Below are 24,969 nucleotides of genomic sequence, written 5' to 3'. Positions count from 1 at the left end.
CAATTTCTTTCTTCCAGGTTCTAGTAATCACTCCCTCTTTTTGTCCTCTCATGCTTAGGGGTAGAGATTGGCTCTATTATTTCTAGTCCCAGGATACCACTCTATCATTTGTGGTTTCCCTATGCCCTGACATCTTTGTAAATTGCCCTTGTTATACCTTCCTAGAATTATTCTAAATTGAGACTGCTGTTTACTCCTGGGACCCTGACTGATAAATTAATTGGTACCAGAGATGGGCCCAGGAAATACACACACAAAAGGATCCTTCAATGACTGAATTATAAAATTAAGGCGCAAACCATAATACATTTCTTAAACTATAACAATTGTTGATTAAACGGACCTTTTAAGAATTTTTGGAGGCTTGGATAACTCATCATACACAAGTGTAAGTTTACTGAGTCTTAATCCTTTCTTCAGTTTCATCTTCTTTTTCTTGGGATAAACAATGTAAGTGATGCCAGCTTGTCTAGATGCTTCAATGAGAGAGAGAGACAGGCCTCTCGAACTGTATCTGCCCTGCGTGTTGTCTAAGATAGTATCTATATTTTCTTTCACAGAGACGGGTTCCTCAGTTTCATTTTGCTCAGCCATCCAGTGCTCCAACTCCTTTGTTTTCCGAAACATCACCTCTTTCATATTGCTTTGCATGTCATCCTTAATCTCTAATGGAGTTATGGTCTCCTTCTTCAACTCAACTGCAGATTTTACTCTCTTATTTATAAGGAGACAAAGAAACAGAAAAAATCAATTTAGTTGCTGTACATTTAAAATTAATTCAGTTACAATTGCTATTAATGTAATTTGGTCACTATTGAAAAATTTAAAATCATCTATTCTTGATGTTTTTCAAAAGCGAGCTTATAAGTTAACAGTGGGTTAGTTAAAGCAAAGTGCAATAATTTGGTCACATGACATTGCATTAGCTACATAAAAGTAACACTATAAAGTAGATATGAATTAATTGTGAGTTTATATATTCTTAATTAAAAATGAATGCTCTTTACATATCCAAATAAAATGCGTGCTCTACTTTTAGTTTAATGCAAAAACAAGTGGTAGAATGGGCAAAAATTATTTAAATGCCTTACCTTATAAAATCAATTTGTGGGACTTCCCTGGTGGCACAATGGTTAAGAATCTGCCTGCCAATGCAGGGGACATGGCTTAGAGCCCTGGTCCGGGAAGATCCCACATGCTGCGGAGCAACTAAGCCCGTGCGCCACAACTACTGAGCCTGTGCTCTAGAGCCCGCGAGCCACAACTACTGAGCCCATGTGTCACAACTACTGAAGCCAGTGTGCCTAGAGCCCGTGCTCCACAACAAGAGAAGCCACCACAATAAGAAGCCCGTGCACCACAACGAAGAGTAGCCCCCACTCACTGCAACTAGAGAAAGCCTGCACACAGCAATGAAGACCCAATGCAGCCAAAAATAAATAAATAAATAAAATCAATTTGTAAATCTATTTTCAAAAGCACCTTAACAATATTGAATTTCTATACATAGTATTCAATTATTTTCAATTCAATACTTACAGGCTTAAATAACAGAATTTCAGCCTAATATTCATTTTATCTAATCATTAGAGAACCAACTTCATTTTTAATAATAATATTAATATAATACATTAATAAATAATTTACAAGAATTATGCATTAGTAACTTGAAACTCTAACAACACTCATTACTAATAAAAGAGAGAGCAGTTCCAATCCTTTCATACAGCATTTCTTGCCTTTTGAGCTATTGTCACTAAATTAACTACATTTAACTTTCCTAGTAAATAATAATTCGTTACAGAAATATTTTTCTTTATAGTGAATATAGGCCCAAATTCCAAATATAACAATTCCATACAAGCTGGTAATATACTTTAAGATGTACTAAAGTGCAATAGGGATATTGACCCTCTCTGTGACTTACTATATATACTTCCCCCATCTCAAGAAATTGTATTCAACTCAATATGTAATTAGAATAGAGAATAGAGAAATACAGACTATAGAATATATGTATGTATATGTATATATCAAGAAAAATAAACGCATATGTACGTACCAAGAAAAAGTAGAACAGCCTGAAAAAAAGTAGAATGTAAGATTTTCATATTCCCCACTTGCTGACTAGCTATGAATTATGCAGCTCTGTAGAACACTTAAGAAGGAATTACTGACAGAATCTATAACTATAAAGCAGAACTACCAGGTAGGTTTGGGTTTTTTGTTTGTTTTCCAGCTTCACTGAGATATTACTGACATATAACATATATAAACTTAAGGTATGCTGTGTAATGATATGATAAACATATATACTGTGAAATGATTACCACGATAAGGTTAGTTAACACCCCAATCCCCTCATATAATTACCATTGTTTTTGTGTGGTGATAACATTTAAGATCTACTCTTTTAACAACTTTCAAGTATATAATATAGTATTGCTAATTATAGTCACCATGCTGCACCTTAGAGCCCCAGAATTTATCTTATAAATGAAGGTTTACACCCATTGACAAACATCTCCCCATTCCTCTTCTCCTGCCCCAGCTCTTGCAACCACAAGTCTACTCTATGTTCCTATAAGTTATGCTTTTTAGATTCTACATATAAGTAAGAACAGTATTTATCATTATACTTTTTATTATGTAAGTTTCAGGTGTACAACACTCTCATTCAACATCTGTATATACTACAAAGTGACCACCCCCAAAGTCTACCATCCATCACCATTAAACTGACCCCCTTCACCCCTTTTCCTCACCCCACAAGCCCCCTTCTCCTCTGGTAACAACAATCTGTTCTCTGTATCTATGAGTTTCTTTTGGTTTTGATTTGTTTATTTATTTATTTTGGTTTTGTTTCATTTTAAATTCCACACATTAGTGAAATCATATGACATTTGTCTTTTTCCTTCTGACTTATTTCACTTAGAATAATACCCTCAAAGTCCATCTATGTTGTCACAAGTGACAAGATTTCATTCTTTTTATGGATGAGTAGTAGTCCATTGTGTGTGTGCATGTATATGTATAAGATACACACACACACACACATACCACTATGTATGTATGTGTGTGTATATATATATATATATATATGCGCCACATCTTCTTTATTCATTTATCCATGGATGCACACTTAGGCTGTTTCCATATTTCAGCAATTATAAATAATGTTCCAATGAACATAGGAGTGCATATATCTTTTCCAATTATTGTTTTCATATTCTTTGGATAAACACCCAGAAGTGGAATACCCAGATCACATGATAATTCTATTCTTAATTTTTTGAGGAACCTCCATACTGTTTTCCATAGTGGCTGCACCAATTTACAATCTCACTAACAGTGTAAGAAGGTTCCCTTTTCTCCACATCCTCTCCAATACTTGTTATTTCTTGCCTTCTGGATAATAGCCATTCTAACAGGTGTGAGGTAATAGCTCACTGGTTTTGATTTGCATTTCCCTAATAATTAGTGATGTTGAACATCTTTTCATGTGCCTGTTGGGCTACCTGTATATCTTCTTTGGAAAAATGTCTATTAAGATCCTCTGCCCAGGGCTTCCCTGGTGGCGCAGTGGTTGAGAGTCTGCCTGCTGATGCAGGGGACATGGGTTCGTGTCCCGGTCTGGGAAGATCTCACATGCCGCGGAGCAGCTAGGCCCGTGAGCCATGGCTGCTGAGCCTGCGCTTCTGGAGCCTGTGCTCCACAATGGGAGAGGCCAGAACAGTGAGAGGCCCGTGTACCGCCAAAAAAACCCCAAAAAACAAAAAAAAAACAGACACAGAGACCAATGGAACAGAATCAGAATCTCAGAAATTATCCCATGCATATATAGTCAACTAATATTTGACAAGGGAGCCAACAATACTCAATGGTGAAAGTATAGGTTCTTCAATAAACTGTCCTGGGAAAATTGAATATTCACATGCTAAAGAATGAAATTGGACTCCTATCTTACACTACACACAAAAATTAACTCAAAATGAATTAAAAACTTAAATGTAAGACCTGAAACTGTAAAACTAGAAGAAACCACAGGGAAAAGTTCCTTGATGTTGGTCTTGGTGATGATTTTTTGGATATGACACCAAAAGCACAAGCAACAAAAGCAAAAATAAACAAGTGGGACTACATCAAACTTAAAAGCCTCTGCACAGCAAAATAAACAATCTGCAGAATGAAAAGGCAACCTACGAAATGGGAGAAAATATTTACAAACCATCTATCTCATAAGGAGTTAATTCCAAAATATGTAAGAAACTCTTCCAACTCGATAGCAAGAAAAACAAACAATCCAATTTAAAAATGGGCAAAGAAACTCAGTAGAGATTTTTCCCAAGAAGATACGCAAATGGCCAACTGGTTCATGAAAAGGTGCTCAATGTCACTAATTATCAGGGAAATGCAAATAAAAATCACAGTGAGATATCACCTCACACCTGTTAGAATAGCTATTATCAAAAAGACAAGAAAGAAAAAAAGACAAGAGACATCAAGTGTTGGTGAGGCTGTGTTGGAAGTGTGAGTTCAAGTGTTGGAACTCTTGTACACTGTTGTGGGAAATGTAAATTGGTACAGCCACTATGGAAACAGCATGGAGACTCTTCAAAAAATTAAAAATAGAACTACTATATGATCCAGCAATCCCACTTCTGGGTATATAGCCAAAGGAAATGAAATCAGGATCTTGAAGAGATATCCACACTCCCATTTTCATAGCCACACCATTCATGATAGCCAAGATATGGAAACAATCTACCTATCAACAGATGAATGAATAAAGAAAATGTGATATAGATATAGATACAGATATAGATATACATACACAATAGAATGTCATTCAGCCATAAAAAAGAAGGAAATCCTGCCACTGGCAATGACATGGATGGACCTTGAAGACATTCTGCTAAACGAAATAAGTCAGATAGAGAAAGAGAAATACTGTATGACCTCACTTATATGTAGAATCTAAAAACAAACAAACAACAAAAAAAAACCCCTCATAGATACAGAGAACAGATTCATGGTTGCCAGAGGCAGGGAGTAGGAGATGGGCAAACTGGGTGTAGTGGTCAAAAGGTACAAACTTTTAGTTATAAAATAAATAAGTCCTGGGAATGATTTAATGTACAGCATGGTGATTACAGTTAAAATACTGTATTGTATATTTGAAAGTTGCGTGTAAATATGTGGGATGATGGATGTTAACTAGACTTACTGTGATGATCATTTCACAATATACACAGGTACCAAATAATTATGTGGTACATCTGAAACTAATATAATGTTATATTAATATATATGTTATATTATATATGTTATATATATTAATATATGTTATATATTAATATATAATATATATATTAATACATAACATATGTTATATGTCAATAGAAAAATCTTAAGGATGGTGTCAGTGTACAGGGATACAAGACAGAAAAATCAAAAAGTTGGTAAGAAAGAAGAATGCCAGAAATGCAATAGGAAGCAAGCTAAAGTTAAGCAGGTTAAAAGCAAGTTAGAAGCAAGTAACATGGAGAATCAAGGAAGCTGAGTGTCAGATTTCAGAGAGAAAAACAAAAGCTGGGAGCTATTTGCCAATGCCACTAAACGTAAGATCAGCACTCAAAAACGCTTATGGATTCTTGTTGCAGAGGAAAGTCCATTGCGTTTGGTAAGAGAAGGTGTGGGTTTAAGTACTAGCTCTGCCACTTACCACTTTCTGACCTTTGCTTTTTCATATATAAAACAAGGATAGTATCTATCTCATCTTCCCTCTTATCAGGATATTGTGTAGCTCAAGACCAAACTGGAATAGAGTCCATGAAAATGTATTAACACTGTGAGCCCAATGCAAGTGTAGATCAATATTATAAGTGACTTGATTTATAATATACCAAGTAAAGTCAAAGTATGAATATGAGACACTTCCAAGAGATGTTGAAAATCTTCAATTGGCACTATGAACAACAATCTTACAGGGGCTACCAAATACACAGTTGAATCCAAAATTTCAGTCAACTCTGGATGAATCAAGTGATCACATTATTTCAGGAAAGCCAACAAAAAGCATAGGTGGTGATTATTACTAGAAATGTAAACATTTCTTTTGAATAACAAAAACTGAAAAATTATCATACCTTTAATTGTGGAGATTGCATGCTGAAACATTTTTGGATATTTTCAAATGAGGCTGATTTTCTTAGGAAAAACATCTGTGAAATAATCAAATGACAAATATACACTGACTCTAGGCACTATTTGGTAAACTAAAATATCATATGACAATCGGCTAATAATACCTGTTTAAGTAAATTAATGAAATGCAGAAACACTAATTAAAATACAGGCTCTTACTGATTTTGTAATCACTGACTTCAGATGGGAGCAGAGCTTAAAATCCATCAATTAATTTTGAAAAGTATATAATAATGGAAGCTACCTTATTTTTTTAATTCAACATATATAACAAACACTAAAGTTTCCAGAAAGTAGCACAGGTGTGTGTAAATGTGCCATAGATATGCTGGGCCATTAATCCTCTTAGCCCTGGGGCTGCACTAGTGGGACCTGGAGTGGCTACTGTTCCTCCTACTTTTCAGTGGCTACTGAACAGTCTCTTTTAAATCATGAGCAACCTCAACCTTTTACCCCATAAGGCCACACAAATATTATTACTTGCTATGAGAACTGTTATACTAAAAGAGTTGTGAAGTACTAACATACCAAATAGAGTAGAAAGTACAAAAAAAATTACATATTTCATGTATGATGGTGGAAACAGACATAAAGAAGTAACTATAATCCAAAGCAGCTGTAACAATGACTGTAAAGATAGCATGAATCAGGTGTAAAGAGAGCACAGGAGAGGTGGAGGTCAATTAAGAATGGAAAGGAACCTGGATTGACCAGCTTGAAGAGGTAGCATTAGGGCTGGCCTGTAAAAGGTAGTGACATTTTCATAAACTGAGAAGGGGTTGAGAACATCCCAGGCCAACGGAATAGCCTAAACAAGCACAGAGAAGTGTCAAGGTGCTGGGATTTTAGTCCCCAAGGACTCTGGTGCAGGCAGAGTACAGGGTACCTGGGGGTTACATGGAAGCAGAAGCATAATGAGAGGTAAGATAGAAAATATAGTCAAGGCCAGGTTATGAGGCTTAGTTAAGCACTCTGACTTTGATAGGTGGAGTTATTCAGTTTGTTGAGATTGAGTGTTGTAATTACACCTGTGTTTTAAGAACATTGCAGGGGACAATAGGGAGGATGGATTAGAAACAGCCGTTAAAAACAGTAATATCTGACAGATAGGTGTAAGTAATGCTACTAGAGTAGTCTATGCATTCCAAACTAGAAAGTGTCATTTGTTGGTTCAATTATGTTTTTAAGTGATGGTCACTGTTCTAGGTGCTGTGGATAAAACAAGAATGATATGACCCCCATATCACTCAGACTAATGAAAAATAAGATAAAACATATATGAGGACAAATATTTAATAAGCAATAATGATATATGTTAAAAACAGCAAAAGTGATCTATATTAAATAGAAATATTACTCCAAAAATAAGTATTACCTGACTGTATGGGGAATACGGAAGGCGGCACAGACACATATTAAACCTAGTGTAACTGACCAGAATGGGGATTTGACTTGTCCTAGGTCAATAAGGCTCTCTACTATGTGACACTCAGCATCCCAAGATATCACCAAGGGGAGTAAGGGCTGAAGGCCTTAAGGAAAGAAAAATAAAACCCTTTCTTGTTTGTCCCTCATAAAGTACAAGATATTTATTAAACCACTAATATAAATTTCATACCTTTCTTCTTCCCTCAATTGCTATCTCTTTTCTCTCCAATTGTGTTTATTAATTAGTTTATTTAGATACACTGTAGGGATAATAATGTCATGGGCATGAGTCCAATCACCATTTAGAGAATTCAGTTTTACTCTGTTTCATAGCCATAAACAATTCCCTCCCTGCATTTGGTCAAAAGATTCATAAACATGTTCCTTTGATCATTTAAGACCTGGGCAAGCAGTGATAAATGAGTGCAAACCCAGACATTTTAGGAATTTTAGGAAAACTCACAGCAGATATCCTGCTATTGATTAGTAAATAACATCTTCTGAGTGTCATAAAGACCACAGATTTGAAAGAGGAAACATGTCCTCTGCAAAGACACTAGTGAATATTCTGAGGCATTTCCCAGAATGAGGAAGCATCAAGAAATTATTTCTGAAATCGCTAGAAATAATATCTGAACTGTAGTCACATAAAGCCACCAACCCATAATTTAGAATAAAAATTATACTTACCCTAGAACTTCTCCTATGTTGATTTAAAGTAATGACACTTTCCTTGCTTTCAGATGTAAATTTCTCAAATAAAATTCTGCTTGCTTGCACACTCTGATTAAAAAAAAAGACAACAGTTTTAAGCTATATAGTGGAATACTTTTAAAAGCCTATGATTACTGTTGCTTCATAGTATAACATTACCAAAAGAGCAATATACAGGAAAGGTAGAATTCTAGAAAACACCAGAGATGCATCAAAGTCTGGCTGCAGACTAAGTATTTGGCCAAAACCCACAGTTTGGTTTTGGCATTGGACTTTAGCCAAATAGATACTTCTACATTATTTCTGACATCCCTGGTCTTAGGAGCAATCAATGATCCTGTGACCTCATAGGTTGGCATTGAATCTCTTTAGTATATCAACATCAGTATTATGAACAAAACATATCATTTGGAGTTACTGTCAATATGCAACTATTCACTGACAAATACAAGTAAGCATTCTAAATATTAATCGGAATGAAAATTTCCTTAAATGCTTTATACTTTTAACTCAGTCAATTAAATTATATAAATATTTATTGTTGTAAGGGTTAATTGTTACAATAATTATGATTATTATTAAATGTGGTACTTCTCTATCTTGTAATCAGAGATTTGGATATATAGAAACAACTACAAGACCTAAGTTTCATAGCCTGGTGGATACATGATGAATAAAATCCTTCTACTGCTTTGTTTGCTGAAATTTTTAGGTCTCCATTAACATTTCAAAAATTCTAAATATTTATTCAATAGAAAATCAACTTTTAAAAGTATCATCTAGGGACTTCCTTTGTGGTCCAGGTGTTAAGACTCAGCGCTCCCAATGCAGGGGGCCTGGGTTCGATCCCTGGTGGGAGAACTATGATCCCACATACCGCAACTAAGCCCGTGCGCTGCAACTAGAGAAGCCCGTGCGCCACAGAGCCTGCATGCCACAACAAAGACCCAGCGCAGCCAAAAAAATAAATGAATAAATAAATTTTTAAAAAGAGTATCATGTAGTTATCACTGAGAATGGAACAGATATGCAGAAGGCTATGGGTAATTTAGAAATCAACAGCATTGAATTTTTGCTCATCCTCTCTGTTGTATTTATGGAAAGTAGTTATAGCACAATATAAAAGAATTACTAGACATTGCAGAAAGATACCTGGTCACTTTCATCATTATTCTTCAAAGACAAACTATGTGACACACAAGAGATTTTGGAACTATTTTACCATATGCTTGCACAAAATATTCAAATATGATGGAATAGCAGCTATTACATACTTAAAACAATGCTCTTAACAGTAACAAGGACAAAAATTTTAACACTGCACTTTATAGATATCAGAACAGCAGAACCTACTAACAATCAATGATTGCTTTTTAAAAAGAGAATGTGGAAGGAGACCTTCAAGATGGCGAAGGAGTAAGACGTGGAGATCATCTTCCTCCCCACAAACACATAAGAAATACATCTACATGTGGAACAACTACTACAGAACACCTACTGAATGCTGGCAGAAGACCTCAGACTTCCCAAAATCTGGGTCGCTGACAGGATCTTGGTCCTCCGGCCAGGTGTCAGGCCTGTGCCTCTGAGGTGGGAGAGCTGAGATCAGGACATTGCTCCACCAGAGACCTTCTGGCTCCATGTAATATCAAATGGCAAAATCTCTCCCAGAGATCTCCATCTCAATACTAAGACCCAGCTCCCCTCAACTGTCTCCAGCACTGTAGCACCAGCAAGCTAAAGTGCTGGACCCCCTAGGCCAAACAACTGGCAAGACAGGAACACAATCCCACTCATTAGCATAAAGGTTGCCTAAAATCATAATAAGGTCACAGAAACCCTAAAACGCACCACCGGATGCATTCCTGCCCACCAGAAAGACAAGATCCAGCCTCATCCACCAGAACACAGGCACCAGTCCCCACCACCAGGAAGCCTACACAACCCACTGACCAACATTAGCCACTGGAGGCAGACACCAAAAGCAACAGGAAGTACGAAACTGAAGCCTGCAAAAAGGAAACCCCAAACACAGTGGGTTAATCAAAATGAGAAGAGAGAGAAACACACACCAGATGAAGGAGCAAAATAAAAACCCACAATACCAAACAAATGAAGAGGAAATAGGCAGTCTACCTGAAAAAGAATTCAGAGTAATGATAGTAAAGATATCCAAAATCTTCAAAACAAAATGGAGAAAATATAAGAAATGTTTAACAAGGACCTAGAAGAACTAAAGCACAAACAAACAATGATGAACAACACAACAAATGAAATTAAAAATTATCTAGAAGGAATCAATAGCAGAATAACTGAGGCAGAAGAATGGATAAGTGACCTAGAAGAAACAATACTGGAAATAACTACTGCAGAGCAGAATAAAGAAAAAAGGATGAAAACAATTGAGGACAATCTCAGAAACCTCTGGGACAACATTAAATGCAACAACATTCAAATCATAGGGGTCTCAGAAGAAGAAGAGAAAAAGAAAGGGACGGAGAAAATATTTGAAGAGATTATAGTTCAAAACTACCTTAATAAGGGAAAGGAAATAGTCAATCAAGTCCAGGAAGTCCAGAGAGTCCCATAGAGGATAAATCCAAGGAGAAACATGCCAAGACACATATTAATCAAACTATCAAAAATTAAATGCAAAGAAAAAATATTAAAATCAGCAAAGGAAAAACAACAAATAACACACAAAGGAATCCCCATAAAGTTAACAGCTGATCTTTCAGCAGAAACTCTGCAAGCCAGAAAGGAGTGACAGGACATATTTAAAGAGATGAAAGGGAAAAACCTACAACCAAGATTACTCTACCCAGCAAGGATCACATTCAGATTCCATGGAGAAATTAAAACCTCTACAGACAAGCAAAAGCTAAGAGAATTCAGCACCACCAAACCAGCTTTACAACAAATGCTAAAGGAACTTCTCTAGGCAGGAAACACAAGAGAAGGGAAGAACCTACAATAACAAACCCAAAACAATTAAGAAAATGGTAACAGGAACATACATATTGATACCTTAAATGTAAATGGATTAAATGCTCCAACCAAAGGACATAGGTTGCCTGAATGGATACAAAAACAAGACCTGTATATATGCTGTCTACAAGAGACCCATTTCAGACCTAGGGACACATACAGAGTGAAAGTGAGGGGATGGAAAAAGATATTCCATGCAAACAGAAATCAAAAGAAAGCTGGAGTAGCAATTCTCATTTCAGACAAAATAGACTTTAAAATAAAGACTATTACAAGTGACAAAGAAGGACACTACATAATGATCAAGGGATCAATCGAAGAAGAAGATATAAAAATTGTAAATCTTTATGCACCCAACATATGAGCACCTCAATACATAAGGCAAATGCTAACAGCCATAAAGGGGGAAATCGACAGTAACACAATCATAGTAGGGGACTTTAACACTCCACTTACACCAATGCACGGATCATCCAAAATGAAAATATTTAAAGAAACACAAGCTTTAAATGATTCATTAAACAAGATGGACTTAATTGATATTTATAAGACATTCCATCCAAAAACAACAGAATACACTTTCTTCTCTAGTGCTCATGGAACATTTTCCAGGAGAGATCATATCTTGGGTCACAAATCAAGCCTTAGTAAATTTAACAAAATTGAAATCATGTCAACTATCTTTTCTGACCACAACTCTATGAGACTAGATAACAATTACAGGAAAAAAATTTGTAAAAAATACAAACACATGGAGCTAAACAATACACTACTAAATAACCAAGAGATCACTGAAGAAATCAAAGGGGAAATCAAAAAATACCTAGAAACAAATGACAATGAAAACACAATGACCCAAAACCTATGGGATGCAGCAAAAGCAGTTCTAAGAGGGAAGTTTATAGCAATACAATCCTACCTTAAAAAACAAGAAACATCTCAACTAAACAACATAACCTTACACCTAAAGCAATTAGAGAAAGAAGAACAAAAAAACCCCAAAGTTAGCAGAAGGAAAGAAGTCATAAAAATAAGATCAGAAATAAAGGAAAAAGAAATGAAGGAAAAAATAGCAAAGATCAGTAAAACTAAAAGCTTGTTCTTTGAGAAGATAAACAAAATTGACAAACAATTAGCCAGATTCATCAAGAAAAAAAGGGAGAAGACTCAAATCAATAGAATTAGAAACGAAAAAGGAGAAGTAACAACTGACACTGCAGAAATACAAAGGATCATGAGAGACTACTACACACAACTATATGCCAATAAAATGGACAATGTGGAAGAAATGGACAAATTCTTAGAAAAACACAAGCTTCTGAGACTGACCAGGAAGAAATAGAAAATATAAACAGACCAATCACGAGCACTGAAATTGAAACTGTGATTAAAAATCTTCCAGCAAACAAAAGCTCAGGACCAGATGGCTTCACAGGTGAATTCTATCAAACATTTAGAGAAGAGCTAACACCTATCCTTCTCAAACTCTTCCAAAACATAACAGAGGGAGGAACACTCCAAAACTCATTCTATGAGGCCACTATCACCCTGATAACAAAACCAGACAAAGAGGTCACAAAAAAAGAAAACTACAGACCAATATCAATGATGAACGTAGATGCAAAAATCCTCAACAAAATACTAGCACACAGAATCCAGCAGCACATTAAAAGGATCATACACCATGATCAAGTGGGGTTTATCCCAGGAATGCAAGGATTCTTCAATATACACAAATCAATCAATGTGATACACCATATTAACAAACTGAAGGATAAAAACCACATGATAATCTCAATAGATACAGAAAAAGCTTTCAACAAAATTTAACACCCATTTATGATAAAAATCCGCCAGAAAGTAGGCATAGAGGGAACTTACCTCAACATAATAAAGGACATATATGACAAACCCACAGCCAACATCGTTCTCAATGGTGAAAAACTGAAACCGTTTCCTCTAACATCAGGAACAAGACAAGGGTGTCCACTCTCACCACTGTTATGCAACATAGTTTTGGAAGTTTTAGCCACAGCAATCAGAGAAGGAAAAGAAATAAAAGGAATCCAAATCAGAAAAGAAGCGGTAAAACTGTCACTGTTTGCAGATGACAAGTTACTCTTCATGGAGAATCCTAAAGATGCTACCAGAAAACTACTAGAGCTATAAAATGAATTTGGTAAAGTAGCAGGATACAAAATTAATGCACAGAAATCTCTTGCATTCCTATACACTAATGATGAAAAATCTGAAAGAGAAATGAAGGAAACACTCCCATTTACCATTGCAACAAAAAGAATAAAATACCTAGGAATAAACCTACCTAAGGAAACAAAAGACCTGTATGCAGAAAACTATAAGACACTGATGAAAGAAATTAAAGATGATACAAATAGATGGAGAGATATACCATGTTCCTGGATTGGAAGAATCAGTATTGTGAAAATGACTATACTACCCAAAGCAATCTACAGATTCAATGCAATCCCTACCAGACTACCAATGGCATTTTTCACAGAACTAGTAAAAAAATTTCACAATTTGTATGGAAACACAAAAGACCCCGAATAGCCAAAACAATCTTGAGAAAGAAAAAAGGAGCTGGAGGAATCAGCCTCCCTGACTTCGGACTGTACTACAGTAATCAAGACAGTATGGTACTGGCACAAAAACAGAAATATAGATCAATGGAACAGGATAGAAAGCCCAGAGATAAACCCACATATATATGGTCACCTTTTTTTTGATAACAGAAGCAAGAATATACAATGGAGAAAAAACAGCCTCCTCAATAAGTGGTGCTGGGAAAACTGGACAGCTACACGTAAAAGAATGAAATTAGAACACTCCCTAACACCATACACAAAAAGAAACTCAAAATGGATTAAAGACTTAAATGTAAGGCCAGACACTATCAAACTCTTAGAGGAAAACATAGGAAGAACACTCTATGACATAAATCACAGCAAGATCCTTTTTGATCCACCTCCTAGAGAAACAGGAATAAAAACAAAATAAACAAATGGGCCCTAATGAAACTTAAAAGGTTTTGCACAGCAAAGGAAAACACAAACAAGACGAAAAGACAACCCTCAGAATGGGAGAAAATGTTTGCAAACGAAGCAACTGACAAAGGATTAATCTCCAAAATTTACAAGCAGCTCATGCAGTTCAATATCAAAAAACAAACAACCAAACTCAAAAATGGGCAGAAGACCTAAATAGACATTTCTCCAAAGAAGATATACAGATTGCCAACAAACACAGGAAAGGATACTCAACATCACTAATCATTAGAGAAATGCAACTCAAAACTACAATGAAGTATCACTTCACACCAGTCAGAATGGCCATCATAAAAAAATCAACAAATAATAAATGCTGGTGAGGGTGTGGAGAAAAGGGAACCCTCTTGCACTGTTGGTGGGAATGTAAATTGATACAGCCACTATGGAGAACAGTATGGAATTTCCTTATAAAACTAAAAATAGAACTACCATATGACCCAGGAATCCCACTACTGGGCATATACCCTGAGAAAACCATAATTCAAAAAGAGTTGGGACTTTCCTGGTGGCGCAGTGGTTGAGAGTCTGCCTGCCGATGCAGGGGACACAGGTTCATGCCCCGGTCTGGGAAGATCCCACATGCCACAGAACGGCTGGGCCCGTGAGCCATGGCCACTGAGCCTGCGCATCCAGAGCCTGTGCTCCACAACGGGAGAGGCCACAACAGTGAGAGGCCCACGTACAGCCAAAAAAAGAAAAAGAGTCATCTACCACAATGTTCATTGCAGCACTATTTACAATAGCCAGGACATGGAAGCAACCAAAGGGTCCATCGACAGATGAACTGATAAAGAAGATGTGGCACATGTATACAATGGAATATTACTCAGCCATATAAAGAAACGAAATTGAGTTATTTGTAGTGAGGTGGATGGACCTAGAGTCTGTCATACAGACTGAAGTTAAGTCAGAAAGAGAAAAACAAATACCGTATGCTAACGCATATATATGGAATCTAAAAAAAAAAAAAATGGCTCTGAAGAACCTAGGGGCAGGACAGGAATAATGATGGAGACGTAGAGAATGGACTTGAGGACACAGGGGAGGGGGAAGGGTAAGCTGGGACGAGGTGAGAGAGTGGCATGTACTTATATATATTACCAAATGTAAAATAGATAGCTAGTGGGAAGAAGCCACATAGCACAGGGAGATCAGCTTGGTGCTCTGTGACCACCTAGAGGGGTGGGATACGGAGGGTGGGAGGGAGACGTAAAGGGGAGGAGATATGGGGATATATGTATATGTATACCTGATTCACTTTGTTATAAAGTAGAAAGTAACACACCATTTTAAAGCAATTATACTCCAATAAAGATGTTAAGAAAAAAAAAAAGAGAGAATGTGGTTCATATCTTTGAACCTGTCAGGATATGGCCCAGGGCAATTACAGCATTGCTTACCTGATACATGATGTAAAAATTCTCCTCCTCTACTACAGGGATATTGCTAAAATTAGTATGCATGTAATAAAAGCTAGGATGCAGATGGAAAGGGAAACAGTTTTGCTACCTTAAAAGTCAGTTATGACTTCTGCTTCCAATTATGGCATGCTAGGTACTTCTACTGACAACAACTGCTGAGAACAGCTAAGAAAGTATGTATTATGTCCAAGATAATCTTCAAAGCATCAAAAAGCTAACAAGATGATGAAGAAATATTGAGTAAAAATATAGGAAAAAGCAAAAACCTGAAAATGTAAACCCAGTTTTCAAAGATGGTTTTGTTTGCAAGATGTTTGCCAAAACCGTTGCAAAGCTGAGCTGCATATCTGCAACTTTTGAGGGCAAGAATGACAGAAATCCAAGCCCAGAATCTCCCTGAGGTATGGGAACTGATTTTATATGTATATAATATACAAGTATCCAAGGCTACAGGGATATTACAGGGCTATATCCTCAGATTAGGAGTGAATGCAAGTAAATGAACATTTGTGTATACTTTCAGCCTAGGTTCTGTCACAAGGTGTTCATAGAAACTCAAGCCTCAATCTTAAATTTAGGTTGAGTGGTACAGATCTCAGGTTCTGGAAAATAAATTTTTTCTCTAGAGGAGGAACTGCCATTCCAGGTCTCAAATACTTACTAAAAATAATGTTTTAAATACAATGATAAATATTTAAAGACAGACAGGTACACAAAGAAACAAAACACCAGAACATAATAGGTTTGGAGGAAATATATAAATTCTAAAAAGAAAAATACAGAGAACAAGTTTAACAATATATTAGACATAACAGAAGAAAGAACTTATGAACCTGAACTAAAGACAGATTAGAAGAAATTGTCCAGGATCCAGTTTCAAGAGAAAAAAATGTAGCTAATACATGTGATTAAAGTCCCATAAAATGAAAGAGAGAATGGACAGAGGCAAAATACGAAGAAATAGTGACTAAAAATTTGACATAGCTGATGAAAGATATCAAACCACAAATTCAAAAATCCCAATCTTTCCTAAATACAATAAATAAGAAATCTACAACTAGACACGTCATACTGAAACTGTATGGAAGAAAAGAGAATAACTAAAAAGTTAGGGGTGGATGCAGAGAATTGATTATCTTCAAAGGATTCATACTTAAGACTCAATTCTCAACAGCTATAGTGGACACCAGAAAATTGTGGAACATCATTAGTGTGATAAAAGTAAATATTTGCAATAGTATTATCCCCAAGTAAAATATCCCACAAGCATGAATATAAAGACATTTGAAACAAAGAAAAAACAGGATTTTACCACTTCCCTTAAAGCAAGTTCTAAAAGATATACTTTAGCAGAGGGCAAAATGATTCCAGACAGGATGGTCTGAGATGCTCAAAAAATAGAAAGGTTCATTTTTATAGTATAATGTTATATAAGTAATTTAGTGTTGTAAGCAAAAGTGAATAGATGAAAATTTGTGTTAAAAAATAATTTTTGCCCACAAAAAAAAGAAATAGAAAGGCAAAGAGAGAGAGATAAATACATGGGTAAAACATAAGGAATATTGCATAAAATGATAAGAATAATGTCTTTGGAATTTTAAAAGATAAGGATCTAAAAATGTATCAAAGTTAGAGCATGTTAAATCAAAAAGGAGTAAATGGAATAAAAGGTTTAAAGTCATTGTAGTTTCCTGGAAGAGGATAAAGGTATTGATTAATATTAGATATTGAGGGACTTCCCTGGTCTAGTGGTTAAGACTCCATGGTTCCACTGCAGGGAGCACAAGTTTAATCCCTGGTTGGGGAACTAAGATCCCACATGCTGCATGGTGCAGCCAAAAATTTAAAAAAACAACAACAAAAAAAAAAACATTAGCTACTGATAAGTTAAACATATATATTCTATGGAAACCATCATAGGAATAAGAAACAATATATATAACTTCCAAAGTAGGCATGATAAAACACAATTTACCCAAATAGTTAAAAAATGGAAATAAGGGCAGAAGACCTTAATAGACATTTCTCCAAAGACATACAGATGGCCAGTAGGCACATGAAAAGATGCTCGGCATCACTAATTATTAGAGAAATGCAAATCAAAACTACAGTGAGGTACCATCTCACACCACTCAGAATGGCCATCATTAAAAAGTCTACAAATAACAAATGTTGGAGAGGGTGTAAAGAAAAGGGAACCCTCCTACACTGTTGGTGGGAATGTAAGTTGGTGCAGCCACTATGGAAAACATTACGGTATGGAGGTTCCTCAGAAAACTAAAAATAGAATTACCATATGATCCAGCAATCCCACTCCTGGGCATATACCCAGACAAAACTATAATTCAAAAAGATACATGCACCCCTGTGTTCATAGCAGCACTATTCACAATAGCCAAACATGGACACAACCTAAATGTCCATCGACAGACGAATGGTTAAAGAAGATGTGGTACATATACACAATGGAATACTACTCAGCCATAAAAAAGAATGAAATAATGCCATTTGCAGCAACATGGATGCAACTAAAGACTATCATACTAAGTGAAGTAAGTCAGAAAGAGAAAGACAAATACCATATGATATCACTTATATGTGGATTCTAAAATATGGCACAAATGAACCTATCTACAAAACAGACCCACAGGGCTTCCCTGGTGGCGCAGTGGTTGAGAGTCTGCCTGCCGATGCAGGGGACACAGGTTCGTGCCTTGGTCTGGGAAGATCCCACATGCTGCGGGGTGGCTAGGCCTGTGAGCCATGGCCACTGAGCCTACACGTCCGGAGCCTGTGCTCCGCAATGGGAGAGGCCACAACAGTGAGAGGCCCGCATACCGCAAAGAAAAAAAAAAACAGACTCACAGACATAGAGAACAGACTCGTGGTTGCCAAGGGGGAGGGTGGTAGGGGAGCGAAGGACTGGGAGTGTGGGATGAGCAGATTTAAACTACATATATAGGATGGATAAACAACAAGGTCCTACTGTAGAGCACAGGGAAATATATTCAATATCCTATGATAAACCATAATGGAAAAGAATTGTTTAAATGTCTGTATGTGTGTAACTGAGTCACTTTGCTGCACAGCAGAGATTGGCACAACATTGTAAATCAACTCTACTTCAATAAAAAATAAATAAATAAAAATTTTAAAAATTAAATCAGAATATATTATATGCAGACCACTGACATTTTTTAAAGGAATAATAAAAAAGATAAATTTAAGATGGGAAATAAAAGGAGAACATAAAACAAACAAAAGGCAGCATCTATGAAAACAAAAATCAAATGGCAGGATAAAACAAAAAATATCAGTAATCATAATATATATAAACAGGTAAAATTTGCTTTTAAAAGAAATGAGACACACAGATCTTTGTATCTAAATATCATTTCCCATTCAAAGAAACCAAGAGTCTTTGAACAAAGGTCTGATTACAGTTCTGGTGAATGGAAAGTGTTCTGGGCCCTCTTTTTGTACCAGGAAGTCCTGTTGGATCCTTTTCCTTCTGGTCATTGGGTGTGAACAACCACCAGTACCAATTTACTTCTGGACTACCTTTCTAATACATTAATCCATCATCACCAGTTCTAACCAACGCTTCTTATAATTGCTACAATTCCTACTTCTGTTCAGACAATTCTGCCTACTCTCAATTCCCTATATTCACACTTTTCTATATACAAAGACAGAAAAATACATGCTCATACTTTATAAACACATACATGCTCATACTTTATAAACACACAGTTTAGACAACATTGTACTCATATTGCAGACCCCCCCTATTGTGTCAGTTCATTTAGAATCAGATGCTATCAGTGGAGGATAAAGAGAGAGGGAGCAACATGCAGGGGGAGCCTTCAGACCATGATGTAGATCTGACAACTGTGGAAGGGGAAAAGAGAGGAAGGACTCGGTAGGAAGAGCTTCAGATTATGGACCAGTTCTGAGAAAGAGTCAGCCAGGCAGATGGAAAGTCTCTGAGCCAAAGTACCTGATAAAACAGTCCCACACTGAACTGGAAAGGGTCAGCTTTAGAAAGCCCCTGTGCTCAGTCACTGTCTGGGAGCAGTCCAGAGGAAGAATGGCCCTGGAGTGAATGCCACGGTAGATCTACAGGACAGCAGCTGGAGGCTGGCCAAGTATGCTCTTCCATCAGATTCTCTTGAAGGAAATGTGAGCATCACATCTTTTTTTGTGACTGCCACACCTATTTAAACAATTAATATTCACCCATCTTTTACATTAAAGAATCTTTTATATAATTTGTTATTAATCTTCTCTTTTTAGTTCATGGCATCGTTTCCCAAAAAAAAATAATTATTATTTTCTTAAGTAAATGAAAAGTTTATATTACACTTAAAAAAAGGAAGTGCAAATATACACAATAATCTTCCAATTTAAATTGCACATACACTTTGGCCAGGAATTTCAAATAGAAAAAATACACATATGTATGCAAAGATACGTGCAAGTATGTTTTAAGAGAAAAAAAATCAAGATGCAGAACGATATAGATTACCTTATTCCACATATGTAAAAACATTAATCCGCACAAACCTGCATGACATAAATAAAAATGAAAATGTCCGAATAGATACATACAGTGTATTTGACAATAGTTGATTTCAGGGAGAAGAGGACTGGGGAGGACAGCATTCAAGATGGGGAGTGCTCTTTATGCCATACACATCTTTGTATTTGAATTTTTTCTGCTACTTGTGCAAGTTCTTAAGTAATTTTAATAGGCCTTACCACTCTGAAAACAGCACAGACAATAATATTGCTAAAGAAAATAATGGTTTAACAAAAGACAAACTAGAAAGAAAATTTTGAAAAGAAACCACAAAATAAAATAATGTTAGTAACACCAAATTAACCACATGCCACTTACATGGCTCATATAAAACAAAACAAACAACAAAGAGATGATTAAAATGAAAATATTCCTGAACACAAACAGATAACAACACAGGGCTGGCCATATTAGAGTAGAATTGCAGCATTAAATAGGCCAAAGTAGGTCATTCAAAACTGATAAGAGACAGAATTCATAAGAAAGTAAAACACTGCCAAATTCATAATAAAGATAAACAGCTTCTACTCACATAAAGTAAAAGCTATTAGTAACATATGGAGAAATGGACAAAACACAGGTGCATTGAAAATCTCAAAAAGTATATTTTAGATCAAGTGAAAGAACTATGCCACAGAAGAATGGAATAACAGAACAATATAACAGCCCTACCTATTATTAACTGAGCACTTACCATTCAACAGGCAACACACTATACAGTCTCTTATTAAATCCCCAGAACACCCACATTACATACAAAACTCTGAGACTTCAAGAAGTTAAGATACTTATGAAAACAAAGTTAAGATACTTAAGAAAAACTTATGGTTACCAAAGAGGAAAGCGGGGAGAGATAAATTGGAAATTTGGAATTAACAGATACATACTACTATATATAAAATATTATAGATAAACAACAAGGACCTACTGTATAGCATAGGGAACTATATTCAATATTTTGTAATAACCTATAATGGAAAAGAATCTGGAAAAGAAAACACATATACATACATACATATATATATGTGTGTGTGTGTGTATAACTGAATCACTTTGCTGTACACCTGAAACATGGTAAATCAACTATACTTCAAAAAAAAAAAAAAATTTTTAAAAAGAAGTTAAGATACTAATACAAGGGTATCCAGAAAACAAGCGGGATTCAAATCCAAGATTGTCTGATTACAAAGCCTGCACACCGCTTAATGCGGCTACAATATAAAAGTCACTGCATATAATAGCATTGAATTAGTATTGTAGATACTATTGGGATATCTAGTAAACCACAAAGCAAATATCAATAAATTCCAAGAAACTGTTACTCTAAAGAACATATTTCTTATGTTAATAAGGATAAACAATAAAAATTAAACAAAATAATTTCAACAAGTTAAAAAAACACTTTCCCCCATAAGTTGTGTATCAATAAGATAAAGAAAACTGCAATAGAAATTATTTAGAAAATAAATGAACACACCATAAATAAAAATGTATGAAATAAGGTCAAAATACTTATATTTGTTAAAAATATGAAAGGTAAAGAAATTAAATTTTCAACAAGAAATTAGGAAAATGCCCAAATAGAGATGTCAACCTCCTGTGGAAGCAGGAAACGAATAAACAAAACATTTTGAAAAAAAGAAGCAACAAAAACTCAGAGGGGCAAAAGCTGAATTTATAACTAATCCAAAAGTTTTTTGGTCAAACATGGTAGGTTGGACTCATTTGTTTTTCTGGATGACTGGTCATGATATCTAACAGCTACGGAATCATACACCATAAACCTTGCTAAAAAAATTAAAGAGATGGTTTTACACTAGTGTGGGTAAAGTAATTTGACAAGTAGAGAATAAAGCGCTTGTAATTGAAAATAAATGAGAAAAGACCAAAAAAAAAATACTAAACTAATTTCTAGAAAATTCATTCTAGGGAAGAAAAAACTTCCCGAAATATCATTAGAAATGGGAAAGAAAACAATGCAACTTTAGAAATGGAGATTAAAACTAAAGAGAGAATATATACAAACTCTGCATATAAGCTTATAAATTTCAACTGAATACATGGCTTTCTGTAAGAATATGTTACCAATTGACTTCAGAAAAAAGATTAAACATGAATAACCCAAGAATTAGAAAATAAAAAGTTTTAACTGTCAAAAAATTACCTTCCCAAACAGTTCAAATGTTTCAAGACAGTGAATTCTTCCACATTTTCAAGGTTATTCCTATGTTATTTTAATTCCAGAATATTAAAAAAGAAGAAATGCTACCCAATTAACTTTATAAAGCAAGAATGACTTTGATAACAGAGTCCAACAAAAAAATACACTAAATACATATTTCACTCATGAGTATATATTTTAAAAATACAATAAAATATTGTCTAACAGAATTCAATACAATATTTAAAAATAATACATCATAATCAAGGAATATAAAGATGTTTCAATATCAACAATGATGTTGATGACCATTTCAAACAAGGGCATATATGGACAGAATTTCTTTGATTTAATCTTATCTCTGAATTTATTATGCTAATACCCTGGTATGCTTTCCCCATGATTAACTTTTTTGTCTTATTCTTTCCTGAAATATGTGTTATCAGTAAGCTATCTAGGATCCTATGCAAATAACCTAATTCTAAATACCATTAAAAATGCATGCACCATGATGTCCATCACAGAATTATTTTAAGAGGAAAATATAAGTAGGAAGAAGAAAGGGGCGGGGGGAAGGAGAATAAAAGAAGAGGAGGAGGAAGAAAAAGAAATTTTAACAATGAAAGAAAATGGACGAGAAAGTGGGCAGTGATTGTCTTGAGGGAGAAAAATAACAGATGATTTTGGTTTTCTTCTCTTCATTTTTCTAATTTTTAAAATAAGCTGTATAACATAAAATGAGAGCAAGCAAACACTTTAAGGGAAGAAGAAAATAGATTAATAATTGTATTGGGTAGTTTTAAACTTTCTTAAACATTAACTAAAAATGCACTTTTAAAAGCAAATGAAAATATCATAAAGATCTTCTAAACAACCCAAGAAGCTTTATACCTTGTCAGTCAAATAAATGATTCATTCAGAAAGAAAAGAGAATACTCTTGTTGACTGGGTAAATTAACATGGATAAGTACAACATTATTTTTTAGAAATATACGTATAAGTGTATGTGCATAAGTGTACATACAGTTAGGGGTTATGTGTGTATATATGTATACACATATAACACATACATATAAAAATTATTTATTTTATATGTATAATTTCTATAGTGCCGTCCAATCATTCAATTATGTCAATCTTTACCGACAATTTACATAACAACTGTCCAGTAAAATTTAATGTCATAGTCAATTATACAGTCTAATTATTAAACAACAATAGAGAAAGGTCATTCAGTATTTTACCTCATATTTTGGATATACGGTTTCCTTTATGACAGATACTGGAACAGAGAATTTGGGTGAAGTCAGATTCCAAAACAACTTGGTAAATCCTGGATAAGCAGACACCTTTGAAAATAACATAAAAGGCTATTAGAAACCAACAAATGGTCCCTAGGGTAAGTACCCAAGCTCCTATCAAAATTAGTTCTAGCTGCTGAGAAAATGAGGTGATTGGTTCCACAGTGTCTGCAAATCTGGGAAAGACAATTTATCGTACCCATCAGATTAGCAAAAATATAGTCAGCAATTTCAAGTGATGCCAAGGATGTGGGAAATTAGTAGAACCACACTAGAGGCAAACTGGCCACTTCTAGTAAAATAGAAAATGTACATGCCACATAATCCAATAATTTCACTTCCAGCTACATATTCTAAGGAAATTCTTCCACATATTCATGAAGAGATATGTACAAGGATGCTGATACAGCATACGAAATAGCAAAAAACAAGGCCCAATTTAAATGTCAATTAATAGAGAAACAGATGAATAAAATGTGGTGTATTCATATAACTAAACACTGTAAAGCCATTCCAGCACAAAAATTACAAACCATAGATGGATCTTAGAAGCACAGTATTAACAGTAAAATAAGTAACTTTTAGAAAGATACATACAAAATCGTGTCATTTATATAAATGTACCTAGAACACACAGAACTATAATATTTATTGTTTAGGGTCATAAGTACATCTAATAATGTATAAAATCATGGACTGGAAAAAAACATAATTGTAACAATAACTGTCCTTGAGTAAAAAGGAAGAGAAATGGAATTACGAAGAAGTACAAGAGGACTTAATTTGTTTTTAAAATGTCTTTTAAAAAATCTGGAACAAGTATAACAAAATATTACTTACAAATTTTTGATAACATGTACCAATGTGTTTGTTAGTTTGGTTTCTGTATTTATTTGTTTCTTTAAACCTTTTCAAATAAAATTTAATCAGGCATAGAAGAATTTTTAGGGAGGTGAAACTATTCTGCATGATACTAGAATTGTGGCTAAATGACATTCAGTTCTCAAAACCATCGAACTTTACAGCACAAAGAGTGACACAATGTATGCACATTTTTAAAAAATCATTTAGGAGGTCAAGAGGAATCTCAGGATAGTAA

General features: G+C 35.0%; 1 protein-coding gene across 1 annotated transcript in view; it reads right to left on the bottom strand.

Annotated features, from left to right (window-relative positions):
• Positions 1–24,969, bottom strand: part of TTC6 (tetratricopeptide repeat domain 6) — a 196,240-nt gene that overhangs the window by 62,450 nt on the left and 108,821 nt on the right. Inside the window, 4 exon segments of the mRNA XM_030763459.2 lie at positions 344–714; positions 6,150–6,224; positions 8,326–8,418; positions 23,814–23,918. Of these exon segments, the coding sequence (XP_030619319.2) occupies positions 344–714; positions 6,150–6,224; positions 8,326–8,418; positions 23,814–23,918 (644 nt within the window).

This window comes from Delphinapterus leucas, chromosome 2, assembly GCF_059928025.1.
Source record: "Delphinapterus leucas isolate spDelLeu-1000000601 "Yukka" chromosome 2, BTC_Dleu_Yukka2, whole genome shotgun sequence".
Classification (NCBI taxonomy): domain Eukaryota; kingdom Metazoa; phylum Chordata; class Mammalia; order Artiodactyla; family Monodontidae; genus Delphinapterus; species Delphinapterus leucas.
Note: the sequence above shows the minus strand (reverse complement) of the source record. Positions and strands in the feature narration are given on the sequence as shown.